Raw genomic sequence first — 24,600 nt, 5'->3', positions numbered from 1 at the left:
CCGAAGGTATTCCCATATAGCTGATGACTTCCAAGCATTAGAGCCGACAATGATGAAGGAACAGCAATATGTTCCCAACTCGGGTTGATGTTGGAGGGAGACCTGGAGGTGGTAATGTTATCATGAGCCTGCTGCTCTTGTTTTCTTGGTGGTACTACCCATGCATTCAGCACATGCTGTTGGACTTCCTAGGCAAGTAGTTGCAAGTGCATAGTACACAGTGCATCATAATGGGGGGAGGGATTGAATACAGATGGATGAAGAGCCAGTCAAGCAGGCTTCTTTACCCCAAATTGTGCTCAGTATTTTTCCATTATTGCTGGAGCTGCATTTATCTAAGTAAATGAAGTGCATTCCACATGCCCCTGACTTGTGTCTCACGGATGATGGACAGGGTTTGGAATGAGTGTCTAAGAAAGAACTGCAGATGCTGGTTTAAACCGAAGATAGACACAAAAAGCTGGAGTAACTCAGCGGGACAGGCAGCATCTCTGGAGAGAAGGAATGGGTGACGTTTTGGGACGAGACCCTTCTTCAGACAGGGTCTTGACCCAAATCGTCACCCATTCATTCTCTCCAGATATGCTGCCTGTCCCGCTGAGTTACTCCAGCTTTTTGTATCTATCTAGGGTTTAGAATGAGTCGCTCACAGCAATAGACCCAGCCTATGACCTGCCCTTGTACCCATGGTCTTTCTGGCTTGTCCAGTGGAGCTACGTATCAATGGGAGCTCCTCAGAATATTGATGGTGGGGATCTCCTCAATGCTAATGTCATTGAATGTCCGCAGTAGGTGTTTGTATTCTCTCTTCTTTGAGAAGGTCATTGTTGGCACTTCTGTAGCACAAGTATGCCCTGCCAGTTATCAGCCTATATGTGAATGTCTGACTTGATTAAATGATACTTTATCGACTTGGCTCTACTGTATGGAAACATGGGCGACTGTATTTTCTGAGGAGTTGTAAAATGAATTGGACATTTGCATCATCAGTGAACGTTCTCATTTCCAATGAAAGATGATGGACCAAGGCCACTAGCCTGAGGAATCCCTGGACTGCAGTTCTGGGACTGGGCCAATTAACCTGGCGACCACTATCATCTTCCTTTGAGAGAGGTCTGAATCCAACCACATGAGTGCTGTCTTTGGACAAACAGTGCCGTGATAATGAGGCCATTCACTTTCACCTCACCTCTGGAATCCAGCTCCTCAGTCTAAGTTCAGACCAAGGCTGTGATGAAGTTTAGAGCCTTGGTCCTGGCAAAAACCAAACCAAGCATCTGTGAGCAGTTTACTGTTCAGTAAGTAGTTGCTTCATTTCACTGTTGGCAACACAGTTCATTACTTTGTTAATGCTTGCGAGTGGACAGGTTAGATGGTAATGAGCTGAATTGCATTTGTTGTTTATTGTGGTCAGAACATACCTGGGCAATCTTCCACGTTGTTGGGCAGATGCCAGTGTTGAAACAGCTTGATTAGAGGCACAGCTGGTTCTGGAGATCATGTCTTCAGTACTTCAGTTGGGACGCTGTCTGGTCCCACAGCCTTTGCTACCATCCAGAGCTCTCAGCCATATCTTAACGACACAGGGAGTGAATGAGACTGGCTTCTAAGTTGGCAGGGTTTTCAGAGGAGAGCCGAGATGGATCGCCCACTCCGCACCTCTGGCTGAACCTAGTTACAAGCCTTCTGCCTTGACGTTATCACTCTCATGGACCCTGCTACCTCCCACTGCCAGGTATTTAACTGTCCGGTATTGTTCACAATGAGAGGTGGTGTGATTGCAGAATCTTTGTCTGGTTTATTTGTGGGACTGCTTAGCTTTGTCTACTGTATGCTATATTTGCTGATAGCATGCAGATAGTACTGGGCTACAACCTTTGCTAGGTTGGCACCTAATTTTTTGGAGATGCCCTTCTGTACTCCTTATTAGTTAATGCCCCGGCATCTGTAACTGTAGATTGAGGGACTTTACAGATTGCAATAGGATACATTTCTGCTTTCATAACAGTCACATTGATCAAATAGCATTGAAAGATGAGAGAATGATTGATAGGTAAAAGAGGGGTTTAAGGGAAAAATGTACAAGCATTAGTTCCGGAAAAAATTGTCACATGTACCAACAAAGGAACAATGGAATCCTTAGTTGCTGCATCTTAAAGGGCCTGTCCCACTTTCATGACCTAATTCACGACCTCTGCCGAGTTTGCCCTTGACTCATACTCGCAGCATGGTCTTCACGAGGTCGTAGGAGGTCGCAGGAGGTCATAGGTAGGTCGTAGCAGGCCGTGATGCTAGTCGTAGGTACTCGTGGCATCAAGTAGGTTGGGGAGTTTTTTCTACCATGATGAAAAATGTCCACGAGTAAAAAAGGTTGTGAATTAGGTCGTGAAAGTGGAACAGGCCCTTAAAAGACCGTTTAACACGATGATACACAGATAAATATATAATAATCATTCACACAACAAATTAATAACCAGAATACTAGGTAACTGTACTAGTGTGTCCTTGGCTCAGCTGAGATCTGAATGGAAGAATAGGTATGAAATGAATTGACGGTGTATGCTGGGGCAGATGTTGGGGAGGGATATGGAATATGTGTTGGGAAACAGAATTTGAACATGTAGGCTCTCATGGAAGAAATGGATGCCCATCCAAGATTGAATGTTGGTCAGATAAATTAGTCATGGTAATGCATTTGTACATTAGATTTTGTTCTCAATGTGCACAGATAGGCAGGTGGATCTACCGCAAGATAAAAAAAGTTTACTTTAATACTATTTAATAAAAATTAGAATTTCTGTTTTGCCTGCGTGATTGTCATAGGTTAAGAAATATTATTTTAATGCCGTTGCATTGGCATTAGCATCTCAGGTATAATTTTAAAGTGCAGATAGGTTGCAGAGTAAACATTTCCTGCATTGTTTCAACAGCAAAACAGCAAAGTTGAATTTTCCATTTGCCATACTGATCAATCGATGGCAACTGTTGGATCAGTGGAGCCTAATGCTGTGGGTTTGCACTGACTTTGAAACTGGGTTGGCCATTCCCATTCATCTCTGTGGTCTAATGCACTTGCAAAAGCTCAATCATAGCCAGAAATCTTGTGCTAACCTCTGCTTAGGCAATCTGTCAGGGTCAAGGATGAAGGTACACAAAATTGCTGGGGAAACTCAGCGGGTGCAGCAGCATCTATGGAGCGAAGGAAATAGGCGATGTTTCGGGCCGAAACCCTTCTTCAGAAGAAGGGTTTCGGCCCGAAAAGTCGCCTATTTCCTTCCTTTTGTTTACTTTCGATATTCCAGCATCTGCAGTTCCCTTTTGAACACAGGGTCAAGGATGACTTGTTTCCATTCCATTTCTCCGTGTCCTGAGATGGCATAAAAATCCTAACTGCCTGAGTCATTCAATCCCAATCAGAAATTCTTAAAACATAAATTTTAATGCTATCTGCACTTGAACTAACTTTTCAAGCCCAATTTCACACCAAGTATAGCAATATAATATTGTTCAGCTCGATCTCCTCCACAATCATCTTTGTGTCATATTCAATATCTTGGTGATATAATGATAAATACGTAAACAACATATAGCTTTCGATCAAGATTGCTTTTAAGTGTCTTGCTACTTCAATTCAGAATCCAATATTCAAACCTGAGACAGGAACTATAAATCATTTACATGACTAAAGAAAACTAGATGTTGAAATCTTTTACCAAACAAATAAAGATTCAAGAGAATCTATCAAATTCTTTTGCAGAAATTACTCCTGGATAAGATCTTTATTTCTTGAACAATTGTGACAAAAGCACATTCTCCTCGACCCTACGGTCATACAAAAAGCAAGGGTGATTTGCATATCTTTTACATAATCTTATTCACAATTCACTCATTTTAACTACCTCACACTTCTTCAAGTCAAGGGTGTTTTATTGTCATATGTTCCAGACAGAACATTAAAATTCTTACTTGCTGCAGCATAAAAGAATGTGTAAACATAGCACTCGGTAAAAAATATAATAAACAAGGAAATAAATGTTCAGTGCATATATATATATTTATACACACACATCCACAAAAAAAACCCCAATTACAGTGGAAAAAGACAAAACCTATGCCCCCAAGTCTATGCAGATCAGAGCTTATTTGGAGGTTGTCGTGTTTAATAGCCTGATGGTTGCAGGAAGTTACAGTTTTCAGGCTTCTATATCTTCTTCCTGATGCAGAAGTGAAATGAGTGTGTGGCCATGATGGTGTGGATCTCTGATGATGCTGGCTGTCTTTTTGAGGCAGCAACTCCTGTGGATCCCTTCGATGGTGAGGAGGTCAGAACCCATGATGGACTGGGCAGTGTTCACCACTTATAGCTGTCTGTCTTCATCTTTCCTGGGCATTCAAGTTGCCGAACCAAGCCGTGATGCAACCAGTCAATATGCTCTCTACTGTACACCTGTAGACAGACGTTCGGGAGAGTCCATTCTGACATACCGAATCTCTGCAACATTCTCAGGAAGTAGAGGCGTTGATGGGCTTTCTTTATAATTGCATCAGTGGGGCTGCATCCAGGAAAGATCTTCAGAAATATGCATGCCCAGGAACTTGAAGTTTTGGACTCTCTACACCTGTCGATATAGACAGGTTTGTGGGACCCTCAGAAAATCTCCTCCTTGCCATGCATTCTACGCCCTAATCTCTGTTGAGGAATGCTTTCCCTGCCACTTAAACCCCCTAATACGCAGGCATATCTTCCAGCTCACCTTTGTGTATGTATAATGACGCAAAAAAAGAAACTGCTGGAAAGCCTTAGTGGTGCAGCCAAAGTTGCCTCTCAGCTCCTGCCTCCCAGGTCAATCCCTGTCTTCAGTGTTGTGTGTGTGTATTGTTTGCACATTCTCCCTGTGCTCTGGTATTCTTCCACATCCCAAAGATGCGCAGGTCGGCAGATTAATGGGCCACTGTAAATTGCCCCTAGTGTGCGAGTGAATGGCAGAACCTGGGGAGAGTGGATGAGAATGTTTTGTTTAGTTTAGAGATATAGCAAGGAAACACACCGACCATCGATAACCCTTCACACAAGTTCAATGTTACTTTCCCTACAAACTAGGGGCAATTTACAGAGGCCAATTAACCTACAAACCTGCAGTTTCTTCCCAGTTGTTATCAGGCAACTGAATCATTCTACCACAACCAGAGAGCAGTCCTGAACTACTAACTACCTCTTTGGTGACCTTCGGACTTGATCGGACTTTGCTGGCTTTACTTTGCACTTAATGCTATTCCCATATTATGTATCTATACACTGTAAATGGATCGATTGTAATCATGTGTAGGAAGGAACTGCAGATGCTGGATGAAACCAAAGATAGACACAAAATGCTGGAGTAACTCAGCGGGACGCAGCATCTATGGAGAGAAGGAATGGATGACGTTTCGGGTCTAGACCCTTCTTCAGACTGAAGAAAGGTCACGACCCGAAACATCATCCATTGTTTCTCTCCAGAGATGCTGCCTGGCCCGCTGAGTTACTCCAGCATTTTGTGTCTATCTTCGATTGTAATCATGTATTGTCTTTCTGCTGACTGGTTAGCGCGCAACAAAAGCTTTTTACTGTACCTCGGTACTCGTGGCAATAAACTAAGCTGAACTGAACTGTCTTTGGGATATGGGAGGAAACTCATGCAATCAACGTGCAAACTGTGCACAGACAGCACCTGAGGTCAGGATCAAACCCAGGTGTCTAATGCCATGAGGCAGCAGCTCTACCAGATGTGCCACTGTGCCACCCTTCATATGGAGAGAATAAAATAGGATCAGTGTGGGATTCATGGCATTGATGGTCAGTGCTAATGTGGTGAACCAATGTACATTTTTCTGTGACAGCAATTATGGAAAGAGAAACAGTTTTATTGAAGATACCATTCATAGCTGGAATTTAAAAGAGAAAGTTGAACATAGTGGCAGCATTTCAGTCACCTGGCTTAAGAAGAGTGGAAAGATCTCCTCCTCATCGAGAGATGCCTATTCCGCAACAACTAACTCTATGAGTCTTTCAATAACTATATGACTCCATCAGGTACATGGATAGGAAAGGTTTAGAGGGATATGAGCCAATCTAAGGCACATTAGGTCAGGTTGACATCTTGGTTTGCGTGCACAAGTTGATCTGAAGGGCCTGTGCTGTACAACTCTATGACTCTAACCTTGCAAGACTCACCACCTAGACAGCCAAGAGCATCAAATATTAAGTTGCACATCATTTCAAGTTAAACACATATCATCATTTCTCCACCATGCCATGATTACAGTACCAGACAATAGCAATTTGGCAGCACCTTCATTATGCACTGCATAAGGCAGATGCTCACCATTTCTCTGCATGCCTACCTTTTATTGACTAAAGGCGACGTGCATTGCACAGATACCCACCTGTTCCTGGCAAAGTGCCTGATCCATTGCTGAAATACTTGCATTCATGCGTGAGACTGCATACTTGCAGGTGCACTGGAAACTGCTTATTTGCCACCATGGATATAAAATATATCAGTGCAAATATTTGTGTCTCGCGCTGACAAATGATCCCCTGACTGACAGTACAGTGGCTAAACAATTCAAATTCACAAACTCTATCTCTCAAATTATTTTGTACCACTCGTAACGTATTGTCAAATTTTCCCCTCACACTGAATAAAAAGAAGCACGAAGCTTCGAGGCCACATCAAATTAATGTCTTAAAATAATATTCTGAAAATATCTGTGCAAGAATTGAAACAAATCCATTTAGCAAGTTAATTACTTAATAGAATGGGTGACAGATAGAGGGAAGTATAGTTTTCTTGGCACTTTGTCCCTACTGATGATGGCTGGTTGCATAAATTTCAGAAATAACATTTCTCAGGCTTCTTCTAAAGCCCTGTCAGTTCTCAAAAGTACGCTCAGTAGATCCTACAACATTCCCCACATATATTTCTGACATATGTACCCCTACAATCAGTTCCGTTTAGTTCAGTTTTGTTTATTGGCACGTGTACTGAGGTACAGTGAAAAGCTTTAGTTGTGTGCTCTAGAAAACTGATGATGATATTAACTCAGACAGCGGGTTAGGCTGCATTTTTCGAAGGTATAGTCAGACAGCATTTCTGGTCGGGACCCTTCAGACTGCAGTCTTCAGTCCAGCTGCCTGACCCGCTGAGTTCCTCAAACATTTTGTGTTTTGCTCAACATTCCAGCACCTGCAGTGTTGTGTGTCTCTTAATTAATCTACCAATCCACACATTTTTGTGATGTGGACTTCAATTGATGCATTTGAGGAATTCCATGTGGTCATAAGCAGAATATGCAAACTCCACACAGACTGCGAGATCAGAATCTGAAGAAGGGTCCAGAACCGAAACGTTATGTTTAGTCCCTACACATATGCTGCACGACCTGCTGTGTTCCTCAAGAGCTTTGTGTTTGTTCAGGATTCCAACATCTGCAGTTTCTATGTCTATATGTATATAATTATATGATGCTGTTTTGTTGAAATATAATTGAAAATAGCCCGTTATCCTCCTCCCACTCAAAACACCTTCAATGGTTGTAAAGCCCTTTGGGGTATTTTGAGATCACAAAGGACTCTTTCTCCCTACTCCATACCACCTTGGTGTGTGCATTCACCCTATCTATGCCCCTTCTGATTGTATACACCTCTATACGATTACTCCCTCTGTCTCCCACGCTCCTAGTCTGATCTCTCTCTATAACTCAGTCTCTCGAGTCCAGAAGGCCTGCTCTCCCTTACCAGTGAAAACATGTGGCAGATATGTCCAGCTATAATAGCACAACGTTAATAAAAGTTGTTATGCAAGAGACCAAATATACTGTGGCTGTGCAAGCAAATTGGAGCAAGAGAATACAGGAATTATATAATTGCCTCTAAAGTACTGCCACTATTGTTAATCAATTTATTTTTTATTTACAAAAATGTCAAACATTTTGAAGTAAACTTTGTTGTATTGTGCCATGTCAATGAAATAGAATAGGAACTAAAAGAACCATTGAAGAACCATCTTGACTGATTCTTCCAGATTTATAGAGTATATTTCCATTCACAATTAATTTCACTGCCAACCTTTAAATATGACTGTATATAATATTACCATAGCGTTGGACAGCATAGAAACAGGCCATTTGGACCATCACATCCATGCTGACCTTTTAGCTAATTTACACTAATCCAATTTGCTCTTATTAGGACTGCATCTTCATCTGCCTGCTTATTTAAGTAAATAGTTAAATGGATAAGTAGTTACCTAATTTTTCCATCAAAATCAAGATGCATCTATTTTAGTAAATATATTATGATAATTCAAAACAATCAAACCATCTTTTACATATTTAAAATTATGTCAGTGGCACAGTCATTTGATAATTCATGATTCGTATTAAGTTTTCATATTAAAATCAATAAAGTCAACTAAAACCAGTCCAATTCTTGTTAAACTGCTAATATAATAAGCAAGGTACACAAAATTGCTGGAGGAACTCAGCGGGTGCAGCAGCATCTATGGAGCGAAGGAAATAGGCGACGTTTCGGGCCGAAACCCTTCTTCGAAACCCTGTTCCTCCAGCAATTTTGTGTACCTTCGATATTCCAGCATCTGCAGTTCCCTTTTGAACAATATAATAAGCAAATCTATCCATCTGGATCCTCAGTCTAAAGCCTCAACTTTGTTCTTGAAAGGTTATACATTCTTGCCAATATATTTTTTCTGCAGTATTGTGCATTTGATGAATTTTATTACAGCATTAACTCAAGAACTGCTTGACACATAAAGCCTATTTTCCCAACCTTCAAGAATCCTCTGCTTTATGTTCCAAAAAAAACACTGTGCATGCTGACAGAATGTGATGTTTGTGCAGATCTTTGATCTCTCAGTTGGTAATAAAAGTTTCAAGCTGTTTGTGGGTTATCTGAACATACTTTCCTTCTCATTACTAACTCCTCATTTAGAGTGAGTGTACCAGGGGGCCTCCAGTCAGAAATGGAAAAAACAACAAAGGTCTCACTTCTGACATAGGCTTTTTAAAATTCCATTGAGATAAGACTGCTGGTACAGGTACCTGTATTACAGTTTGTTCTGGTGGTGGTCCATTTTGTATTTTTTCAAGTTTATAGATAATTGAAAGCGGATAAATATAACAACTGTGGGTCAAATGAAATTTTCAGATGAAGATAAATGTTAGACAAGGTGCTAAAGCTTTAAAGCCCAAGGTAGATTAAGATGCATATCAGCCATGTTCTCTACCCTCCTTATCCTTAAACTGTGACCCCTTGTTCTGGAAGAAGTGCTTTCTATAAAATCACTTGCTTCGTACACCCTCGTTATAACAAATCATATGGGGGAGGGGAGAATGGTGTCCATTATTGCCGATTGTCCATTGTAACAGAGTAAGGTATTATAAGGTAGTTGAAACAAAGGACTGTAGATGATGGTTAATACACATACATAGGGACACATGGTGTTGGAGTAACTCAGTGGGTCAGAGAGCATCTCTGGAGAACATGGATAGATGACATTGGGAACCTTCTTGAGATTCATCCAGTCTGCTGAATTTACTCCAGCACTTTGTGTTGTTTCACTTTAAAACTAAGCACGGATGCTGCCGGTCTGCACTGAGCTTCTTCACTGGTTGACGCGACTTTTTGTTGCAACTAATGTTGTAGCTCCTGCCCAATCTCTCTTTTTTCAGACAGCTGCCAATGACAATATGCACTCAGTCACCATGGGGCTCCCTCCCCTCTCACCTCCAAGGTCCAGTATGTTGGTGACTCTGGGGGAGAAGGAGTAGGAGACAGTGGTTGTGGGTGGGGGGAGGGAGAGGCCAAGTGGACAGAGTGACGGGAGAATGAGGAGGCAGTGGTGTTCGAGCAGGGAGCAGACAAAGCGATGGCCGACAGGAAGAAGCAATAGCAGATGGGAGGGTTGAGAGCCCCACAGTGACCAAGGGCATCCTGTCAGCAGCGATAGCTTGAAGAAAGTGCTGTCCCTACAATGTGAGCTGCAATAACAGCAGTGTCCACTGGACTATGCAGTGAGTAAAGAAGGTCTGAAGAAGGGTTTCGGCCCGAAACGTCGCCTATTTCCTTCGCTCCATAGATGCTGCTGCACCCGCTGAGTTTCCCCAGCAATTTTGAGTACCTTCGATATTCCAGCATCTGCAGTTCCCTTTTGAACAGTAAAGAAGGTCTCACAGGTGCACTTTGTGAGTTGGGGGTGGCACAGAAGCCGGGGCTTGGAGCGTCTGGGGAGGCAGTGCATGCTGGGGGGTGGCATATGGTACCGTGCTGTGGTACCATATCCACAATCCATTATCAAGGGGTCTATTAAAATGAGTTTCCTTTATAAAAGAATTGCTTCTAATTCATCTTGAATTTGTACAGAGGATCAAACCACAGTACACCCATTGGCAAATTATTCCATCGACTCACAACTCTCTGGTAAAGATCATCTGGTCTAACATAATTCAACCCATGTTTCTTGTATTAAGTTGGCCTTGGTTGCTATAGTGGTACCAATGGTAGAATAAATAGCTGACTCATATAGACATAGTTTATTCAGAGGATGACTGAGTTGAGTGATCTGATGGTTGATGAGCTAATTTGGTTGATTAGTTTCTAAGATAAGCAACTTGAAATGGTTAACTGGATTTGGTTAAGAGTTAATTGATACCTTGGCTGCTTAGATTAGTCAATGGAATTTATTAGGTAATTAGGTTAAAATTGGTAAGGTGATTAATTTGTTTGTTAGGATATTCATCTTACATGTTTGTGGCTATGTCTAAACACCATCCTTGAAATGTCATTAACATTCAATAAATTTGTTTACAGGTACAGCTTCCTGTTAAAGGACCAAATGGTCGCCCTAGATTTGAAGAACTAGAACACCAGTACACCACGCTGCCAAGGTAAGGGAACTTTGACCAGTAGCATTGTCCCTTTATTTGAATTGAATTGAATTGAATTGAATGCCTTTATTGTCATTCAGACCTTACGGTCTGAACGAAATTTCGTGCCTGCAGTCATACATACATCATACAATAATAACAACAATAAACACAAATTAACACCACCACAGTGAGTCCTCCAAGCACCTCACTGTGGTGGAGGCAAAAATCATAGGGCTGCAGTCTCTTCCCTCCTCTTCTCCCTCTGCGCTGAGGCGATTCCCCACAGGGCGATGGTACAAACAGTCCCGCGGCTCACCGAACCCCGCAACGGGCCGGCTCAAACACCGTGGCCCGGGGTGGTCGAAGCTGCCGCCCTCCAGTCCAGCGGACGCAGCCAGTGGCCCGTGGCTCAACCCCGGACCCAGGTCACCACCGCCAGAACGCCGTCCCAGCCACCGGAGCATCGTTCCAGCCCCGAGCCGGATCGCCCTCACGTGAGTGCCGTTCCTCCCTCGGGCTGGGCCACTCCGACATGAGTGCCGTTCCACCCTCGGGCTGGTCCACTCCGACGGGAGTGCCGTTCCACCCTCGGGCTGGGCCACTCCGACTGGAGTGCCGTTCCTCCCTTGGGCTGGGCCACTCCGAGGGTAGTTGAGGAAATCCAGAGTAAATGATACCGAAAAAATAATATGCGATTGGGCATTTGATCCATTGAGCCTATTAAGGATACAGTAGGCACCAACCCACCATTTACTGTTCATTTAACACATTGAGTCTGCAAAATACATCAAAACTCTGGTGACGTCATTTTGCATGATATTTTCCTGATTTTGTTGCTTTCTTTAATATTCTACTCCAAGGAGCCCGGCAGGAAAGGACAGTTCTCTCAGCCTGTATTTAAAGCCCTTAGTTTTTTCCTAAATGTTACTTCATCCAGCTGTTAGTGGGTACCATGAGTTGCCCTTGCACGGCTCTGCAGTCTGAGAAAATTCCTCAACATATCAAACTCACCTGAAACTTGGAAGACATTTTGGTATTTGCTTTGCCCATTGTTCCAATAAACCATGAAATCTGATCTCATAATTAACTGTGACAACCAAACGTGATCAATATGTTTGCAGCTAAGAAATTAATCATGGTAAATCACATCAAACCCATGTTTTGGAAAAAACATTTAACCAAGCATTCTTTGTTACACTAAAAAAAATCATTTACAAAGGATTCATTATGCCAATCTGTGTGAACTTGGATTGTTATAGATCAAAGAAGAAGGCTGTCAAGGAATATGACGTAACTTTTTCCACTGTTTTGTAGAGCTCTGGTTTCATGGGTTGGAACAATATGAGTTCAAGTCCTACTTCAGATATTTGCGCATAAATGTAGACACAAAATCTGTTAAGCTGCTACCTGCCTTCTCGAAGATGTGGTACTATTTTAAAAGGAGCAAGAGAGTTCCCATTTGAGTTCTGAATATTCACTATCTATAATGGAGGTTACCTGGACTGGGTCATATTTGTGTTTACAGGACCTTGCTGTGCATAAACTGTCTACCTTACTATATTGTATTTTTTCTTTAGTCACATGTACAAAGATACAGTGAAAAACTTTTTTGATACTATCCAGTCAAATCATACTGTGCACATACACATGCATGACGTATACATGCATCAAGCCATCGACGAGTACAACAGGTAGTGCAAAGTGCAAAATATAATATTACAGCATTTCAGTTATGGTGCAATATCTCTGTCAACCAGCTTTGAACACATCCATAGAAATCGGAAAGCATGTTCTTTCAGAACCTTTGTATATCTTTCTTGGACAGTCAGTGTTTCGGGTCCATTCCAGAGGCGTATGGTATGCTTGCCTTCACCAGTCGAGGCATTGCATTTAAAAATGTTCCTAATGTTGGGCGAGTCCAGAACCAGGGGCCACAGTCTTAGAATAAAGTGGAAGCCATTTAAGACTGAGATGAGAAAAACCTTTTTCACCCAGAGAGTTGTGAATTTATGGAATTCCCTGCCACAGACGGCAGCGGAGGCCAAATCACTGATGGATTTAAGAGAGAGTTAGATAGAGCTCTAGGGGCTAGTGGAATCAAGGGATATGGGGAGAAGGCAGGCACGGGTTATTGATTGGGGCGATTAGCCATGATCACAATGAATGGCGGTGCTGGCTTGAAGGGCCGAATGGCCTCCTCCTGCACCTATTTTCTATGTTTCTAAGAGTCAGGAAGTCATGTTGCAGAATTATAAAACTTTGGTTAGATTGCATTTGGAGCCATTACGGGAGGGATGTGGAAAGTGAACAGAGGAGGTTTACCAGAATGCTGCCTGGATTACAGGGTATTGGCCATGAGGAAAGATTAGACAAACTTGGATTGTTTTCTCTGAAGCGATGCAGGCTGAGGGGAAACCTGATGAAAGTATATAAAAATGTGAGAGGCAAATTTTAGATGGTCAGAATCTTCTTTTCCAAGATGGAAATATCAAATACTGGAGGGTATAGCTTTAAGATAAGGGAGGGGAAGTTTAATGGAGAAGAGCAGGACAATTTTTTTTATTTACTGTCTGCTGAGTGCCTGGAACGTGCAGATAGGATAGTCGCATTTATGAGGCTTTTGGATTAGGCATATGGCAATGCAGGGAATGGAAGGATATAGATCATATGCAGCAGTGGAGATTAATTTAACTTGGCATTGTATTTGGCACCGATATTCTGGGCTGAATGGCCTATACCTGTGCTGAACTGTTCTATACTCCATCTTCTATAAATGGTTTCAACTTGAAATGTAAACTGGCCATTTCCCTCCGTGGATGCTTCCTTGACCCATTAAGTTCCTCCAGCAGTTTGGTTTTCGCTTCAGATTCCAGCTTCTCCAGCCTTTTTTTTATCTCCGCTCTTCCTCCTGTCTTCCCGAGATTAAAAACAGCTGAACCGGTAAATAGGCCAATACCACACAACTGACTCTCAGCATAACATCATACTATAAGGAATTTTAAAAGCCTATTGATCACTCCAATAGTTATCAATCCAGGCAGTGACCAAAACAAAAAAAAGAAAAGTTTTTTTTAGTTTATAACATTACAAAGGAAGGGACCTCTGGGAGGCACAATGGATTAGAATTTTGTGCTTTTTGCTAATGGGAGCAGGAAGCACAAAATCCTTTGTGGGAGCTTGTCCACAGACTGACCAGCTAGAGCCATTTTTCTTCGATACCTGTCTTGTCTCTCAAGGGTTTACGCAGTGTTAACTTGAATGCCTCATTGATCTCAGTGCAGAACCTCAAACAGGCCCTGGTGTGAAGCTAATCGGGCAGCTTCCTTCAGGGAGGTTGTTAAGACTTGCCTGATGTGAGAGTATTAAACTAAAACACTACAGACTATGATCCTTGTGGCTGGGCAATGCTGCAGTAAAGGGACAGTAAAGAGGGAGTGATGAATTTTACATAAACTGTGAATCTCTATCCTGGGATTGCTTGATGCTATCACACACTTCAGGAAAGAATGTGTTTCATTACCCTGCCAGCAATCTCTCACGTTGATCAGTATAAATGTGCTCTCACAAACTTGTTCCAGCAAATATTAGAAGACAGGAAAGATGTGTTTATTTTGTAACTTGAAAAATAAATTTTGCGATAAGGTCTCAGGTTTGAAAGATGAGCTCCATAATACAGGTTTCAATATAGGGATTTTTTTTAAATTAAAAAAACAAACCAGAAGCTTATTTTCAATCAAGACATCATCTGGATACAGTGTGCCTTTGTACATTGGACATGAGGCTTTGGCATGAATGTACACATGACTTGTCTTCTGTCCCCAGTCAATGATATCAGTGGACCAGACCTCAAGAATAAACAAAGCCAAGAATAGTAATTGCTCTTGTCTCATTGTCATGGAATAAAGCAAAGGTGAGGGGATTCATTCAATGCCAACACTTGAATTGCCTGGTGTTCTCTAGTGGCAATGTTTGTGAGTGGATGCCAAGTTGAGAACTGAATATAGTTACAATATAATTTTCCATTCTGCCTTCGGTTTCCATGTGTAGTCAGCTACACGGACACGTAAGTATTCTGATCCCCTGTCCTCTACTCATCTAGTGTTATTGGCCCTTCCTAATTCACTTCCTTTCTCTCCCACCCACCCCCACAATGAAGCAAAATGGATTTGCACATTGCTTGAGTCACATGCATTAGTGTGTATTGGACATGGACCACGAGGACAGGAATTGACCATTCAACCTCTCTCAAATGTGTTCAGCCATTCAACCGAATGACTGATCTGCATCTTAATTCCTGCCAACCATCCTACGCATCTTAGTGCCACATCGTATAACCATCAGCAATGTATCGCCGAGCAATAGAGTCAAAGAGCGCAGACACCGATCCTTTCGCCCAACTTGTCTGTGCCTCCAAGTGGCCTAACCAAGCTACTCCCACTTGCCTGTAACTGGCCCATATCCTGCCAAACCTTACCTATTCATGTACCAATCCAAGTTCCTCCTCTGCCACTTCCTCAGGCAGCTCATTCCATATACACACCACCCTCTGTGCGAATGAAGTTACTTCTTGGGTCCCTTTTTAAATGTTTCCCACCTCTCCTAAAATCTATGACCTCTAGCTTTCTGCCCCAGGGAAAAGACGGTGGCTATTCACCTTACCTCTGCTCCTCCTGATTTTTGTAAACCTCTAAAAGGTAATCTCTCAGCCTCCTACACTCGAGGAGAAAAACACCCAGCCTAACCAGCTTCCTTTATAAAAACCTCTCCAGACCCATAACATCCTCGTAATTTTTTTCGCCTTTTCAAGTTTATAACAGTGCAACCAGAACATTACACAATACTCCAAATGTGGCCTTACTACCAACAAGTTATATGGCTCTAACATGATATCCCAACCCCTGTACCCAATACCCTGACTGTGTGTACCCTCATCAGTTTTCTTGCTCGCCTCCTCAAAAAGCTCATTCAAATTCATGAGACATTCATGAGATTCCCCTTACATAAAACCATGCTGATTATCACTAATCAGTTCCTGTCATTCCAAAAGCATGGAGATCCCATCTCTCAGAATCCAATAACGTACCCACCACATGTGTGAGGCTCTCTGGCTTTTGCTTGCTACCTTTCTTAAACAGAGGCACATTATTAGCTACCCTCTGCTTTCAGGCACTTCACCCATGGCTATGGATGATATAAGTATCTCCACCAGAGACCTGGTAATTTTTTCACTTGTTCCTGCTACTTTGAAAAAAAAGGAATGCCAAATAGCTTTCTGACTGGAGGAGGGGGAAGGAATGTTACTAAGTGATGGTGACCTTCCCCTGTGCTCCCACTCTTCAGCAGGCTTCAGTATTGAATAGGAGCAGCTGACAGACTAAAAATTGTACTGCAAGGAAACAGACGTTTGGTTCCCTTGTGCCTAACTACACTAATCCTATTTACCTGCATTAGGTCCATAGCTGTATATGCCTTGGGATTCAAGTACTTCTACAGATGTTTCTGATGTTATTGGAGGGTTTGCTCCCACCACTACTTTAGGCAGCCCATAATCCAGATTCCAACAACTCTCTGGGTGAAAGAATTTCACATCAATTTCCCTTAAAATGTCATGCACCTTGTCTTAAATCTGTGTCCTCTTGACATCACCACAAGAGAAAGATATTTTTACCATCTACTCTGCCTATATCCCCTCATAATCTTATATACCTCTACAAGTGCTTCTCAGCTGCCTCTGCTTCAGGGAAGAGTCAGTCTCTCCTTATAACTGAATAACCTTCAATCCTGGCTGAATTGATAAAATATGGGATCTTCTCAACTGCAAAGCTCAGAGGTAAATAAAATGAACAAGATGGTTAATTGTCCCCAGCTCCCAGAGCTCTACAGAATGATGCGCCAATGCATCACAAATTCAAGAACCATTGATGCTACGGTGTCCCTACACCTCTGTTACCTGTGTGAAACAGTTTTTCTAGCCGTGATTGGTCAAATCAGCCATCCCCGTAAACGTCGCAACACATGTTACACACTCGGGGTCATATGATGAGCATGTTTGCTTCCTATTCCTATCATTCCCAATTCGGCCAGTAAGCATATATTTTTCAAGAGTCAAGAGTGTTTTCTTGACATGTATTGACAACGGAACAATTACATTTTTACTTGCAGCAGCATAACAGGACTGTAAACACCATACACATATATAACATAATAAACAAAAAATAATCCCAATACTTGTGCTAAAAATTCTGGTCCTTAGTGCAAACAAGGCAATCCATAGAAGTTCATAGTTGGTGTTACAGGTGCACAACCTTTTATCCGAAAGCCTTGGGACCAGACACTTTTCGTAATTCAGAATTTGTCGGTCTTCGGAATGGAATTTTTTTAGCGTAGATTTTAATGGCTGGCTCAGTGGTAGAGTGCTCGGCTCATATCCGCAAGGTCGCGAGTTTGCGCCTTGATCCTGGCAGTTACTCGATCGCGAGTTTGAGTCTTCAATGTCGTTTTTTCTTGCAGAATAAATGTTTGTATGAAATACAGTGTAGGAGAAGTTTACTGACTGTGTGGGCAGAACTTTGGAAGTGATTGCCCACCAGTCTAAAAAGCCGCTGTGTCTCCCTGTCCCTGGGATAGCAGGGGGCGATCAAACAGCACAATACCCCCCTCCCCCTCCAACTCCAGAGGAATCCGCTCCCCGATGGGCCGCTACCAAAGATCATAGAGGAGCTCCTCTATGATCTTTGGCCGCTACGGCGACAAGTGGCAGTTCGCCCACAGCCCGAGCTGCGCCCCCTCATCCGCCACCCCAAGAACAAGACGTACCTTGCACACCATCAGCTTCTGCCCCTACGTGTTCCTCTGGAGTTGGAGCGGGGCTGGGCTGGAGTTGCTGCTGGCTGTGGGTCTCTGGGATCTCCGTGCTTGCAGTGGGCCTGGGGGTCGGTGGGCGGCGGTGGGAGCTGTGGACCTACGGACCTACCTCCGTGGAGCTAGCCAGCTTCGGAGCGTGGAGAGTTGCGGGGGCGAGCTGCTGCGACCCGACGCCGGTGGATGGTGACACGGGGAGCTCGCGGGTCTCCGGAGGGAGACTGCTTTGCGGGGCACCGGCAGCGGCGACTTCTCCCGCCCGAATTACGGGGTTGAGAGCAAAGATCATAGAGGTTGAGAGTGACCTGGAGGGGGGCCTTACAACGCCCGGCGCGGCTGTCAATTGCCGCGGACTTGCTAGCGCCCGCCGGGGGCTCCAACATCAAGACCGGGGCAGGGCCCTACATCTCCCGGCGTGGCTTTGAGTGGCCGCTCCCCGATGGGCCCCTACGACGCCCCGAGCTGCGCCTCGTCATCCGCAACCCAGGTTCCTCTGTAGTTGGAGCGGGGCTGGGCTGCGGGTCTCTGGGATCTCCGTGCTTGCGGTGGGCCTGGTGGTCGGTGTCCAATTGGTCCTGACGTCTCCGGTGACTGCCACGGTCCTGCTGCAAACGCCGACGTGAAGACAGTGCAAAGCCCCCGCGCCGGTGCAATGGGCGGGGAGCTGGAGAGGGGAGGGAAGGGGTCACACACATGGCCGGGAAGCAGAGGGGTGTAGGTGGGGTGATACTGAAGGGAGCGACAATCTGCTGCTGCCTGCCCGCTGAGTTAAAAAGTTCCCACGCAAGACTCACGAAACACTGTGTATCGTGAGTCTACCGTGGGAACTTTTTAACTCAGCGGACAGGCAGCAGCATATTGTCAATTATTAACCCTCCCGCGCAATATACCCTCATCTTCTCTTTTATGAATGGGGATTTAGTTCCCCTTTCTTCGAGGACCGACCGGAGGTTCCGCTGTCACCTCTGCGGGCCGCCCTCGGTGAACGTTTTCAAGGACCTTTCTTCAAGGACCGAAAAAATGGCCGCTATTCGGAGGTTTTCGTTATTTGGATCTTCGGATAAAAGGTTGTGCACCTGTATATAGTGTTCAAAAGCCTGATGATTGCTGGAAAGAAGCTATTCTTGAACCTGCTGGTCATGGTTTTCATCAACTATACCCTCTTCCCAATGACAGGTGTGAAATGACAGTGTGGCCAGGGTGCTGTGGGTCTGATGCTGGTTGTCTTATTGAGGTAGCACCTCCTATAGATCCCTTTGATGGTAGGGAGGTCAGTACTCGAGATGGACCAGGCAATGACTAGTTCTAGTAATCTCCTTTATTCCAGAGCACTCGAGTCACTGAACCAGGCTGTGATGCAATCAGTCAATATATTCTCCACCATATACCTGTAGAAGTTTGAGAGAATATTTGTCATCATACAGAATCTCCTCCAGCTACAAATAAAGTAGAGGCATTGATGGGCATTCTATATGATTGCATCAATGTGCTGGGCCCATTAATAAGTAAGACCATGACATCTTGTCTGTGGTGTTGCGATGTGTGCATGGATGGCTGATTTGATCAATCAGGGCGAGAACAATCCTTTCGCATGGGTGACCGAGGTGTAGGGACCACTGTAGCATCATTGTTGAATTTTGAGATTCACTTTTCCTTTTTGCTTCCTCCTTTCCAGCTTACTCATATGAGTGAGCACTGCCTTTAATGCGGAGATGCCAAACGCGACAATCTAATGCTTGCTGTGGTGTGTGTCAATGCGGCAACTCTTCAGAGAAGTTCTCAGAGAGTCTTTGAATCTCAGCGTGCACCAAACACCTCATACACAGAATCAAACATCTTTGTGAATGGTCGGAGGCTTTCAGTAGTGAACAAGTTTTCATATCTTTGGCCGGTCAGAGACTTTTGTAAGTGAACAACTTTACACACCTAGGCAGCACCCTCTCAAGATCAGTCGACATTGGTGACAAAGTAAACAACATAATAGCAAAAGCCAGTAAGCAGAAGTAAAAGAAAATCTGCTCTGTTTAAACTTTGTCATGGGATACCCTTTCCGATTACATTATTTAAAGGTGCTCTGAGCTGTGTCCCTTTATTACTTGTTGGGAGGGTGGAGTGGAAAAACTGCCAGGAAAGGTGATGTGAATTTCGCCTTCAGCACGGCCAAGAGAATTATAATCTCTTGCACAAACCCAGAAAACAGATGTTTCAAACTGTGGAGGTTTACCAAAGAAATTTGAAGAGTTCCAAGTAGGGGAAATGAAGTATGCTTGTTTTTTATGGGGTTAGTGAGCTTATGGGATTTGTGGTGAAGTAATGTTAAGCTCTGTTATTGAGGAATGCTTATCTCAGGATGTTGTGGCTGAACCTTGAAGACTAAAGACAAATTCTTAATTGGAAAAAAAATGTGTGCTGTGGGTGGCAGTATCAACAATATTGACAATTCAATCACGAAATATCCCCCAAATAAAATAATGGGTTTTTAATGTTTAAAACAAACACCTGTTGGCTCAGTGTGGCTGCCGGTTCAGTACAGATAAGTAGCAAAGTACACAGCTGCACATGTTCGTGCTCCTGCTCTCGCATTTATTTTCCTGGCAGAGGTTAAAGATAACAGATTTTACATCTGTACTGTGTTTACAAGTCCCGTAGAACCCCAAATGACTTTAAAACCAATGAAGTAGACACATAGATGCTGCCTCACCCGCTGAGTTTCTCCAACATTTTTGTCTACCTTAAAATCAATGAAGTAATTTTCAAAATGTACCCACTAATGTAGGAAACCTAGCAGGCAGCAAGCACCAACAATTGTGTTGTTCCAGCTTCTCCTTAGTAATTTGGGTCTATGGAGTGGCATTTGAATCCTCAACTTACAGGGAAATGCTTTCACCTGTATTTTTCAGACTGGTTGACGTGTGGAGAGTGAATTAAGATTAGGTTTTGAAAATGCCTCGTATGCAACCCTTTTAATGTACATATTTGTACAACCATTTGAGAAGGCAATTGGTTTGTTGTTTTTTGAGTGTATGCATAAAGCTGTCTCGCTGAAATGATATACAGGCGGTCCCTGGACTAAGATCATCTGACACCTGTACATATTAACAAGCTCCTATCATATTATTAAACTCAAAAGTCTGATGTACATACGTTTGTTCCTATAAACAGCAGAACTTTCTACTTCTGTAATTATTCTTTCTTGTCAGACATTTATTTTAATGCCATTTATTTAATTACTATGTTGCTATGGTTACCATATCGACTGTGTTTTGTGTTTTTTCCAATATATGGACAAACTCAAATTATGGACATCCATAAAAACAGAACCAGTTTGTTACCCAGGGATGTCCTGTAGAGTTCTGGTGCGATCATCCCTGGAAGATAATGTACACAACCTATCTTTCCATCTATGAAAGATCAACTTGCGCAGAAATTGTGCAGCAAAGTTCACCAGATTGATTCACACGGTGGGTTGGGTTAGTCCTATGAGAAGAGATTAAGCGGGCTGGGTTTATAATGTTTGGAGTTCAAGGAATAAAAGGCATTTAAAAAAATTATTTCAGGGTTCGACAGTGTAATTGATAGAGCAGTAACTAAGAGGAGAAGAAATCTTGTTGTCCAAAGAGTGGTGAATCTCTGGAATTTTCTCCTCTAAAGGGCTGTGGAGGCTTGACCACTGAGGATATTTGGGATAGAAAATGCTGGAGCAGAGCTGAAAAGCTAAGTCTATTTCTCTCCGCTGATGCTAACTGATCTCCTGTATATCTCCAGCCTTTTTTTTAAATTCAAGGCAGCTATTGATATATTTTTGAACATTAAAGATATAAAGAAATGTGGAGGTAGCGTTGATACAAAAGGTCAGCCATGTTCATGCTGAAAGGTATCAAATATCCTGCTCCTGCTTCCAGTTGTGTTTATCTGTCTTCCTAATCCCAAAACATATTTGGACAAAAAAGGGAGTTTATTATGGAGTAAACATTTAAAAATAAATTGCTTTTCTAACATGGGTGGCAAACTCAGATTATTTTGAGATGTGCAATTCTGTAGTCAGAGTGAAAAGCTACTGTAGCCCTTTATCTGAGGCAGCAGTAAATGTGGGTAGTCGGTATGAGTGTATATTACTGTTCATTTGGTACACTGTTGTCTGTACCAGTGTTGATTCTTGAAGTTGCCATTGAATACTCTGTAGAAATTTAACAAACACATCATGGTGCAAAAGGGAAAGTAGAAACCTTCATATCAATGGCCTCTTTAGAACTTTGGGGGATCCCATAGTAATTCAGAGTGAGTGAATAGAAACATAGAAAATAGGTGCAGGAGTAGGCCATTCGGCCCTTCGAGCCTGCACTGCCATTCAATATGATCATGGCTGATCATCCAACTCGGTATCCTGTACCTGCCTTCTCTCCATACCCCCTGATCCCTTTAGCCACAAGGGCCACATCTAACTCCCTCTTAAATATAGCCAATGAACTGGCCTCAACTATCTTCTGTGGCAGAGAATTCCACAGATTCACCGCTCTCTGTGTGGAAAAAAAAAATTCTCATCTCGGTCCTAAAAGACTTCCCCCTTATCCTTAAACTGTGACCCCTTGTTCAGGACTTCCCCAACATCGGGAACAATCTTCTTGCATCTAGCCTGTCCAACCCCTTAAGAATTTTGTGAGTTTCTATAAGATCCCCCCTCAATCTTCTAAATTCCAGCGAGTACAAGCCGAGTCTATCCAGTCTTTCTTCATATGAAAGTCCTGACATCCCAGGAATCAGTCTGGTGAACCTTCTCTGTACTCCCTCTGTGGCAAGAATGTCTTTCCTCAGATAAGGAGACCAAAACTGTACGCAATACTCCAGGTGTGGTCTCACCAAGGCCCTGTACAACTGAAGTAGAACCTCCCTGCTCCAATACTCAAATCCATTTGCTGTGAATGCTAGCATACCATTCGCTTTCTTCACTGCCTGCTGCACCTGCATGCCTACTTTCAATAACTGGTGTATCATGACACCCAGGTCTCGTTGCATCTCTTCCACTTGAATATTTTTGAAGTATTAAAGGATATTCTTTTAGGAAGGAGATGAGGAGGAATTTATTTTGACAGAGGTTGGTGAATCAGTGGAATTCTTTGCCACAAAAGGCTGTGGAGGCAAAGTCAGTGGATATATTTAAGGCAGAGATAGATAGATTCTTGATTAATACCGGTGTCTGAGGTTATGGGGAGAAGGCAGGTCAATGGGGTTAGGAGAGAGAGATAGATCGGCCATGATGGAATGGTGGTGTAAACTCGATGGGTTGAATGGCCTATCACTTATGAACTTATCTATACATAACTAAAACTCTGATCTTGTTATCTTCCGGTTTGCGCCGTTTTTCCATTTGCGCAAAAACGGTACGCGATAGCGCCACGATTTTTCGCCAGCTCACTCACCGTTCGCCTGTGCAGTGAGTGCAACAAGTTTTGTTCCAATCGGGGGCATTTTGTAAAAGTGAGGTTTAAAAAATCTTAAAAACCTTGTGCACAGATCGATTTCTGTGCATCGTGCACAGATCAATCTTCTCTCCTGCCAGTCATCGCCGCACGGATTAGTCTCTTCCCTGTCACTCCCTGGACGGACCGCCCCTTCCTGTGCCATCGCGTCTTTACTGGAGCTGAGGGACGCTCTGGATGGCCGGCGGAGGTCTCGAACCGGACACAATTTTTGGAGGGACCGAAGCGACCCAGCCTGATCGGCCCGGCATGGAGATGTCGCCGATGTCACCAAACGGAAAGTGGAGACTCTGATTCCGGCAGAGGAGAACGACCAGCGCCCGCTGTGAGCCCCCATTCCACCGCCAGCTCCAGCCCCTTCCTTTCTGGTCCTCCTCGCTGGCTCCTGTCCCCCTTCCCCGTGATACCCCCCTCTCCCCCATGGCTCTTCCCCCGTCTTTTCTCTGAGCTCTCTCCCCCCACCCCCCCCCCCCTCCTCTCCCCCCCGCCCACACATCCCTCTTCACCCACCCCCCCAACACGTGAAGAGGAGGGGGAGGGAGTGCTGGGGGATGAGGGGAAATGAGCCGCGCCTGTGCAATTAGGTGCTATGGGTGAGTGGTGGAATATTGCATTGGGGGAACGGGTTGCATTGTGGGAACAGGTGAGTGGTGGAATATTGCTTTCGGGGAACGGGTCCCACTTAGTCTACTAGTCAATATTCCTCATTGAATCTTTAGAATCCCTGGCTAATGACCATTCAAGTGGAAGAGGAGCACTTGCATTGGTGTTGAGAAACTCAAGGCCATACATCGGAAGCACATGATGGCCCTGCAGAAATGATAGAAATAGCAGACCACCTCATGAACTGCCCACTCGCATGTACTTCAGCCACCTCTTGCATCACCTGTGGAGGATCCTGCAAGTTATCTTTTTGGCCTCCTCTGAATCCAGGGATCCCACATAAATGTAGTGAAAGCATATTATCCTCTATTCGGGAGGGGGGTTCCTAAAAAGAAACAACAGCAGCATCATGCACAGCAGATGATTCTTGCAAAGAAAATTCCCATACGTAGCAATGTGATTATGACCAGCTAATCTGTTTTAGTTTTGTTGGTCGAGGAGCAAACTTCAGACAGGACTTAAGTGATTACTCTTCTGGTGTTCTTGAAACAAGAAAGTAGAACCTGTTAAGGGCCTGTCCCACTGTACGAGGTAATTCAAGAGTTCTCCCGAGTTTTCCCTTGATTCGAACTTGGAGAATGTCCGTAGCGGGTCCGTAGGAGTTCGCGGATGTCTCGTAGCGGCTCGTACGAGTAAAAAGTAAAAAACTTTTCCATCACCAGTATTTTTTTAC

General features: G+C 43.6%; 1 protein-coding gene across 2 annotated transcripts in view; it reads left to right on the top strand.

Moving 5' to 3' along the window:
• pard3b (par-3 family cell polarity regulator beta) overlaps positions 1-24,600 on the top strand; it is a 1,048,449-nt gene that overhangs the window by 972,263 nt on the left and 51,586 nt on the right. For both annotated transcript variants that reach the window (XM_033024356.1, XM_033024355.1), the window contains exon 22: positions 10,868-10,944. In XM_033024356.1, the coding sequence (XP_032880247.1) occupies positions 10,868-10,944 (77 nt within the window). The remainder of the gene's footprint in view (positions 1-10,867; positions 10,945-24,600) is intronic.

Source organism: Amblyraja radiata, chromosome 7 (assembly GCF_010909765.2).
Source record: "Amblyraja radiata isolate CabotCenter1 chromosome 7, sAmbRad1.1.pri, whole genome shotgun sequence".
Taxonomy (NCBI): Eukaryota; Metazoa; Chordata; class Chondrichthyes; order Rajiformes; family Rajidae; genus Amblyraja; species Amblyraja radiata.
This window is presented reverse-complemented; position numbering and strand designations above follow the sequence as displayed.